We start from the raw sequence: 9,243 nt of genomic DNA, 5'->3' as shown, positions 1-9,243 counted from the left end.
GATGTACTTAAAGCCATTGTTGTGTTTGGAGAACTGATGCATATCCACCAAATCTGCCTGCCACTGTGCATCCACATCTGAAACAATAGTCTTGTTTCTTTTAAAATGTATTCGAGCTGGTTTGTGTAAAGTGTAAGCATCCTGGTCTGAAAGCCAAGCTGTTACCTGTCTTCTATTTAAAGTTTTACTATGCTTTCTGGCCACTTGAAAAAGAGGGTTCACTCCGCCAAAGCTCCCAACTTCCCTCGGATTGTAATATATTTTCTTTAACAGAGCTGTCGGTGTAGACATGACTGTTACTGGTACCGTCTTTTACTACCACAAGTATAAAAGGGGACACGCTCATATTGACACATTTAAATACATTTTATTAATTGCCTGGTTTAACATGATCTTTTACAGCCGCCTGTAAAATGGACGCCATAACTGCTTCCATAAGGGAGTCTGAGCTGTTTCATTCTTCCATTTTGTGATTTTCGGCTTCAGATCTGTCTCTCGGATAGCAGTAAAAACAGCTGACGCGCAAGTTCTTAAAGGCCTCCAGAAAGGCATCGTCGAGCTCCTGAAAAATTTTCAGAAAAAGAAACAGAGTAAGTACCCCAGCTGCTGGGTTTTTTTTTTAATTTATGCAAACCCCCGGTTCCTAGCTTCATTACCCACCTCCTCCTCTACCGCCATTTCTTAATCGTTCATTTACCTGAGCGCCATCTTTTCCATTTGCCTTGTCCACCGGTGACTCTCCCAAGCGGCGATCTGAGGGGGTGGACAAAGAGAGGTCATCAGGCTCCTCAGGGTGCCTCACGAGGGGTTTCTGGTCGGTTTCCGACGTATCCATCAACTGGTCGGCCAAAGGGCTCCTCTCGGTCGTTCCCTCCTCCTCCTCAGAACTGTCGCTGGTGTAGGTCCTGCGCCACATAAGTATGGTGCTTGGGTCCAAAACAAAGTCCGAAGTTCTAACGGGGGTGGTAAAGGAGTCCATGTTTTCCTCTGAGCAGCCTTTCCACGCTTTCTAAAACACGTGTCCTTGGTAAGAAGAATGGCCTCCTCTGTTCGGCGCTGGTACTTATGGGGTATTGGTGCTGCACTCGGGTTGGCGGAGGGCCTTGGGAGGAGTTCTTAGAGGGGTCACCCCGGGTGGTCAAAATCTCCTCTCGGGGTAGTCCTTTCGGGAGGAAACCCCTCCTGATTGGTAGAGGGTGGTGGGAGGAGTTCTTAGAGGGGTCACATGACCCACTTCTAGATAGGTCACCCGCCCCCGGAAGTTGCCCTGATTGGTCAAATCTCCTCTTGGGGTGGTCCTTTCGGGAGGAAACCCCTCCTGATTGGTAGAGGGTGGTGGGAGGAGTTCTTAGAGGGGTCACATGACCCACTTTGCTTCCGGTCATGTGGCCATCTTGACCCCGGAAGTAATACCCCCATAGGGTGGGACTTCCGGTGACAGGTGGGAGGGACTAGAGGGGTCAAGGGGCGGGGTTAGGGGCGGGGTTAGGGTTTGATTAATGGTAGGGCCCTTATACTACTCATATCTCCCCTCAATCCTCTTTCCGTTTGGCTAAACAAGCCAAGCTCTTTGAGTCTCCTCTCACAAGGTAGGTTTTCCATTCCTCACATCATCCTAGTAGCCCTTCTCTGCACCTGTTCCAGTTTGAATTCATCTTTCCCAACATGGGAGACCAGAATCGCTCAATATTCCAGATGAGGTTTGCTCAGTGCCTTATATAATATACTAACACTTTCCTGTCTTTACTGGAAATCTCTCTCCTGATGCATCCTAGGACTGCTTAGCCTTTTTTCATAGCTGCATCACATTGGTGAATTTTTTGACCTAAACTTGGGTTTCAGTCATTAGCTGCTGCTCATATACAAAGATGGGCATAGTTACTTTCAGCTCATTACTATGCTATTCAGTTTCCAAAAGGGACTCTGCACAGCAATGCTGATGGACTGTTACATCTGCCATGTCCAAGTTCTCATCAACTCGAAGAAAGTTCAGACAAAGTGTTCTATTTGAATTTGATGGATATTTTACCCATCACTAGCACAGACATTGACAAAGAAATATCTCAGTATGATGTACTTTCTATTGTGAAGAGAGTGTAGAATCCAAAGAATCCCCAGTTTGCACACTTTGTGTCACATCAATCTGAATTATCTGTGAATCGTGGTTGCATTTTATGGAGATGTGAATGATCAATCTATAATCCCTCTGTAATGGAGCAGCTGCCCCACTCCCTGAGAATTTAGACTGCAGCAGGCCAGTGCGCCTGCGTAGATGGGCAGCCAATTGAAGAAGGACTTATTGGGAGTCAATCAGGGCCCAGATTGGAGGGAGTCAATCAGGGCCAGGCTCAGTCCTATAAAAAGGCTGCTCAGGGAGAGGAGAGGCAGTCTGTCCCAGGCCTTTGAGAGGGAAAGGTCTGTCTCCAGAGCTGGGAAACTAGCACCTGGGACAGCGCAGTGCTGGGCAGGCCCAGAGGAGCAGAAGGAAACTCCAGCTCGGTGTCTGCTAGGCTTCAGGCCATGAGGAGAAGGGCTAGCCAGTGTGAGGGGCTGAAGGGGAAGCGGCCCAGGGGCATGGACAGATGGAGGGAGAGAAGGAGGGTAGGATGGCTGCCACTAGAGTGTCCCTAGGTTGGGACTCAGAGTAGTGGGCGGGCCTGGGTCCCCCACCCCTTCTCCCTTGCTTTACACCTAGCTGACGGGAGTGGCCGTCTAGAGCTGCACTAACCCCCTGCCAAGAGGGCTGTGACTTTGGGGGTGCAGTTGCCCACATTGGCTGGGGCACAAAGAGACAGCTGATTGACACCTCCCCGGAAGGGAGTGTGGATGGACTAAGGGGCACTGCCAGAGGGCAGTGGTCTGGAAGAGGACGCCGTGAGCTGGAGAGTGATGCGGGCTCAGATGCCAACTAAGGGTGAGACAATGGGTGGGACACCACCAAGAGAGGGTGCTCCACTGGACTGAGTTAATTTCCAAGGACAACGAGCAAGAGGCACTGCGGTGGTGAGTACCAACAACATTACACCCTCCAATCTCAGGTTTTGGAAGCTCTGCAAGAAGGACATTTTGGCATTGTATGAATGAAGGCCACCCAGAGTCATGTCTTGTGATGAAGGTTCAATAAAGATATTGAGAGGAAGGTGAAGTGCTGTATTACATGTCAGCACATTCAGCATGATGCTAGCCTCAGCAAGGGCCCTGCATCGAAGAAGTAGTGTTGGATTTCCTTGGGCCCACAGAATGAGAGCTGGGAGATGAAGATAATGGGCAGCAAGGGGGCTAGGAAGCCGCCCAGCAAGACCACCCCTATCAGTCGAGTGCAGATCCACATGGTCATGATGGCTGGGTACCGCAGTGGATGACAGATGGCTAAGTAGCAGTCGTAGGCCATGATGGCCAGGAGGAAACACTGGGTGGAGCCCAGGGCGAAGAAAAGGTAGAGATGGGCTATGCAACCAGCCACAGAGATAGTGCTCCTAATTTCCACTAAGCTCTCCAGCATCTTGGGTGCACTGGAGGTGGTAAATAAGATTTCCAGAAAGGAGAAGCTGCACAGGAAATAATACAGGGGGTGGTGCACGTGTTGGTTGGCCTTCACCACTGAAATAATGACCAGATTGGCAGTCACTGTCAGGACATAGGTAGCCAGGATCAAGATGAAGAACAAGGCCTGGAGATGTGGCATGCTGGAGAAGCCCAGGATGATGAAGGCCTTTACCACGCTACGGTTGTTGGCTTCCATGTCTTCATCCTTTCGCAGCTGTGGAGATAAGGGTGGAAAGGATGGGGAAGAGGGAGAAGGTGAGGGAGCTACAGAGGGGGAACAAAGTAAATGAAGATGAAAAAAGAAAAGGAAGCACTAATAGAAAAAAAGATAGGCAGAAGAGGGAGGAGGAGGAGGTGAAGGAATGGGAAGAAAGAGGAGAAAGAGAAGGGGAATAAGCAGCATAAGAAGAAGCCAAAGGCAGAAAAGATCATAAAACAGAGGACAAAGAGGTTTAAGAGCAATGAATTGTGATATAAGATCAGGAAATACCTCCACTGGAACATGCAACTTTCTCTTACCAAATATGAAGCATATTTAATGCTGAGATTTTCAAAGAAGCCTAAGGGAGTTGGGGCCTGATTTCAATGAGTGTTCGGGGATGGAGAGTAGGCTAATGTGGTAGGTTTATGGATATTTGTGGGGAGCTCCTCCCACATGAGGGGCAGCAAGGGGGGAAGAATGAAAATGTAACAAGTGGGTTATGGAGGCAGGCATGGTGAGCCAATCAGAGGAGGGGGTCAACCTTCTGACAGTGAATGAGAGATGATCAGTTCGATGGAGAGAGGCCACAGAGGGCCTTGAAAACGAAGACTTATGTTTAATGTGTGAGAGTTACTTTGGATTGATATTGGCATGAGTGAGCAAGCTCCCAAAATGCTAATTGTGTTGTTAGCCCTTTGCCACCAAAGGAGTGGCCAGAAGTGCAGCAGTTCAGTTCATGTAATCAGGCTAGGAAGGACTGGATTTTTATTGTTTCGTTAAATGTCTGTTTTACTGTATACACACACAAACTGACCTACAGATATCTAAATTGATAATAATCGCAATTTAGAGATCAGCGAAGTAAGAAAAATGCTGCTTGAAAACTTATTTGTGTTTTATTGAAAGATATTTATTTTCTATATTTTGACGTGATGTTGACAAGGAGTGTTTTAACAGTTATACAATTTTTGAATCTCTGCATCTACTGTCAATAAAAAATTATTGTGGGTCCCACCATAATGTCAAACCGGAAGGGATCCTGAGATGTCATCAACTCATGTCCACTGAGGCAGGAGCAAACAAACATAGACCATCCCTGACAGGTGTTTGTCCAAGGTGATCTTAAAAGACTCCAGTGATGGAGATTCCCCAACCTCCCTTGGAATCCTGTTCCAGAGCTTCACTACCCTTATAGTCAGAATGTTTTCTTCCTATCTAACCTAAATTTCCCCTCTTCAGTGAAAAGCCCCTTGCAACTGAATATTTAAACCAATGCAAGAATTAAAAAATGCTCAAACATTATATATGTGCACAGCTGTGGACATCTGAATTGATGAATATAAAAAATAAACATGTACGCTTATATGCTTTCAAGCCTACATATAGGCCACTTGTCAATGATGAGCACTCGTGGCTGTGTGTCCTTAGCTAGGTCGCTTTCCTGATCTATGCCTCAGTTTACCCAGCTGTGCAATGGAGATAAAGTCATTTACCATCACAGGGGAGGGGGCTGAATAAATTGCAGACTCTTGGCTTTACAAGGCACAGCTATGATGGGCCAGTATTACTTAAATATGCATGATCAACACCCGTGCTAGAAAGCAATGCACCAGCTTAGTGTATGGGAAGGCAGATTTCCTTTTCAGACAGTGCTCAGATGTGCCCCCTAGGCCTCTGCTTTGGAGGGTCTCTATGCACTTCCCTCCTGAGCAGACTGCTGAGTTTCACCTGCGAAGGAATAGACATGAGGGTGAGATCACAGTCCTCCCAAAGTTCCACAATGTGGGTTATCTAGTGCCCCTGGTGGTGTGGAGGTCTCCTGTGTACTCCCGACTATGTACTACCTGTGGGCCAGCCCTAATTTAAAAAAAAACAGAACAGTGGCTATGCAGGCTTCACTCTGATTAATTCAAAGAGCTGAACGAGAGGTGAAGTTTTTTTCCCTCTGAAAAATTTTGATGACAAGTTTTTATTTACCTCATTTATTTACCATGATTTAGTTCAGTTTTGAAAATCCCTAGCCTTGAGACAGCCACTGCATAGCCTGGTCACCAGACTACCTCAGGGAGGGCTATCTGCAGTAGTGTAATATCTCATCTGAATTAGGAGTGTACATGTTTGTGGGTGGGGGTATCCACCATGGTCTGAATTAGAGCTCTGTCAATATCAGAATTTCTGGCCTACCCGGAAAACATTCATAGAGGACTCCTGTTTCATACTGAGAAAGTGGGATGATCAGTGAGTTATCTTAAGTGCCCATACACAAATGCAAGAAGCATGGGAAACAAGCAGGGAGAACTGGAAGTCCTGACACAGTCAAGGAACTATGATGTGATTGGAATAACAGAGACTTGGTGGAATAACTCAGAAGACTGGAGTACTGTCATGGATGGATATAAAGTATTCAGGAAGGACAGGCAGGGCAGAGTAGGTGAGGGAGTTGCCTTGTACGTAAGAGAGCAGTATGACTGCTCAGAGCTCTGGTATGAAACTGCATAAAAACCTGAGAGTGTCTGGATTAAGTTTAGAAGTGTGAGCAACAAGGGTGATGTTGTAGGGGAGTCTGCTATAGACCACCAGACCAGGAGGATGAGGTGGACAAGGCTTTCTTCTGGCAACTAGCAGAAGTTACTAGATCACAGGCCCTGGTTCTCATGGGAGACTTTAATCACCCTGATATCTGCAGGGAGAGCAATACAGCGGTGCACAGAGAATCCAGGAAGTTTTTGGAAAGTGTAGGGGACAATTTCCTGGTGCAAGTGCTGGAGGAACTAACTAGGGACAGAGCTCTTCTAGACCTGCTGCTCACAAACAGGGAAGAATTAGTAGGGGAAGCAAAGGTGGATGGGAACCTGGGAGGCAGTGTCCATGAGATGGTCGCGTTCAGGATCCTGACAAGGAAGAAAGGAAAGCAGCAGAATACAGACCCTGGACTTCAGAAAAGCAGACTTTGACTCCCTCAGGGAACTAATGGGCAGGATCCCCTGGGAAAATAACATGAGGGGGAAAGGAGTCCAGGAGAGCTGGCTGGATTTTAAAGAATTCTTATTGAGGTTGCAGGAACAAACCATCCCAATGTGTAGAAAGAATAGTAAATATGGCAGTTGACCAGCTTGGCTTAACAGTGAAATCCTTGCTGATCTTAAACACAAAATAGAAGCTTAAAAGAAGTGAAAGATTAGACAAATGACCAGGGAGGAGTATAAAAATATTGCTCAGGCATGCAGGAGTGAAATAAGGAAGGCCAAATCGCACTTGGAGTTGCAGCTAGCAAGAGATGTTAAGAGTAACAAGAAGGGTTTCTTCAGGTATGTTAGCAACAAGAAGAAAGTCAAGGAAAGTGTGGGCCCCTTACTGAATGAGGGAGGCAACCTAGTCACAGAGGATGTGGAAAAAACTCATGTACTCAATGCTTTTTTTGCCTCTGTCTTCACGAACAAGGTCAGCTCCCAGACTACTGCACTGGGCAGCACAGCATGGGGAGGAGGTGACCAGCCCTCTGTGGAGAAAGAAATGGTTCAGGACTATTTAGAAAAGCTGGATGAGCACAAATCCATGGGGCTGGATGCACTACATCTGAGAGTGCTAAAGGAGTTGGCAGATGTGATTGCAGAGCCCTTGTCCATTATCTTTGAAAACTCATGGCAATCGGGGGAGGTCCTGGATGACTGGAAAAAGTCTAATGTAATGTCCATTTTTAAAAAAAGGGAAGAAAGAGGACCTGGGTAACAATAGGCAAGTCGGCCTCACCCCAGTCCCTGGAAAAATCATGGAGCAGGTCCTCAAGGAATCAATTCTGAAGAACTTAGAGGAGAGGAAAGTGATCAGGAACAGTTAGCATGGATTCACCAAGGACAAGTCATACCTGACTAACCTAATTGCCTTCTATGAGGAGATAACTAGGTCTGTGGATGAGGGGAAAGCATTGGATGTGACTTTACTGACTTTAGAAAAGCTTTTGATACAGTCTCCCACAGTATTCTTGCTGGCAAGTTAAAGAAGTATGGGCTGGATGAATGGATTATAATATAAGGTGGATAGAAAGTTGGCTAGATCGTCGGGCTCAACAGGTAATGATCAATGGTTCCATGTCTAGTTGACAGCCAGTATCAAGCGGAGTGTCACAAGGATTGGTCCTGGGGCTGATTTTGTTCAATATCTTCATTAATGATCTGGAGGATGGCATGAACTGCACTCTCAGCAAGTTTGCAGATGACACTAAACCGGGAGGAGTGGTAGATATGCTGGAGGTAGGGATAGGATACAGAGGGGCCTAGACAAATTAGAGGACTGGGCCAAAAGAAACCTGATGAGGCTCAACAAGGACAAGTGCAGAGTCCTGCACTTAGGATGGAAGAATCCCATGCACTGCTACAAACTAGGGGCAGAATGGCTAGCCAGCAGTTCTGCAGAAAAGGACCTAGGGGTTGCAGTGGACGAGAAGCTGGATATGAGTCAACAGTGGCCTTTGTTGCCAAGAAGGCTAACATCATTTTGGGCTGTATAAGCAGGGGCATTGCCAGCAGATTGAGGGATGTGATCATTCCCCTCTGTTCGACATTGGTGAGGCCTCATCTAGAGTACTGTGCCCAGTTTTAGGCCCCACAGAACAAAGAATGAGGTGGAAAAAGTGGAAAGAGTCCAGCAGAGGGCAACAAAAATGATTAAGGGGCTGGAGCACGTGACTTATGAGGAGAGGCTGAGGGAACTGGGATTGTTTAGTCTGCAGAAGAGAATAATGAGGGGGGATTTGATAGCTGCTTTCAAGTACCTGAAAGGGGATTCCAAAGAGGATGGATCTGGACTGTTCTTAGTGGTACCAGATGACAGAACAAGGAGTAATGGTCTCAAACTGCAATGAGGGAGGTTTAGGTTGGATATTAGGAAAAACTTTTTCACTAGGAGGATGGTGAAGCACTGGAATGGGTTACCTAGGGAGGTGGTGGAATCTCCTTTCTTAGAGGTTCTTAAAGTCAGGCTTGACAAAGCCCTGGCTGGAATGATTTAGTTGGGAATTGATCCTGCTTTGAGCAAGGGATTGAATGATTCATATTTTTTGTGAACTGAAAAATGCAGGAAAAAAATCAGTTTGGGAAATGGTCTTTGGGTTAGTTGGACAATAAACTACAGCCTCGAGCCGTCTCTCGAGCTGTCACTTCATGCTTCCTGACTGGAAGGACTGGCTCTAGGTTTTTTGCTGTCCCAAGCAAAAAAAATTTTTTGGCTGCCCCCCGTCCCAGCCCTGGGCTCCGCCTGCCCCGCACTCCCTTGCTGCTCCAGCCCTGGGCTCTCTCCCTATACCCACACCCACACACCTGCCACCCCAACGCTGGGCTTCCCTCTTTCCCCCCACTCAGTGACCTCCTCCCATCCCCCTGCCGCCCCAGCCCTGGCCTCTCCCCCCAGTCTGCACCCTCCTGCTGTCCCAGGGTCACTGGTAACTCACTCCCAGGGCAGGTCATTCAGCAGGAATTTTGGACGTCCACATAACACAA

The 9,243-nt window shown here is 47.2% G+C and overlaps 1 protein-coding gene across 1 annotated transcript; it reads right to left on the bottom strand.

Annotated features, from left to right (window-relative positions):
• Positions 1–3,169: 3,169 nt before the first annotated feature.
• Positions 3,170–3,742, bottom strand: LOC115637871 (putative olfactory receptor 13C6). Its single transcript, XM_030539470.1, has one exon. The coding sequence runs from the start codon at positions 3,740–3,742 to the stop codon at positions 3,170–3,172; it is 573 nt and encodes a 190-aa protein (XP_030395330.1).
• Positions 3,743–9,243: the final 5,501 nt, after the last annotated feature.

This window comes from Gopherus evgoodei, chromosome 21 (assembly GCF_007399415.2).
Source record: "Gopherus evgoodei ecotype Sinaloan lineage chromosome 21, rGopEvg1_v1.p, whole genome shotgun sequence".
Taxonomy (NCBI): Eukaryota; Metazoa; Chordata; order Testudines; family Testudinidae; genus Gopherus; species Gopherus evgoodei.
The sequence above is the reverse complement of the archived record's forward strand: the minus strand, read 5'-3'. Positions and strand labels throughout refer to the sequence as shown.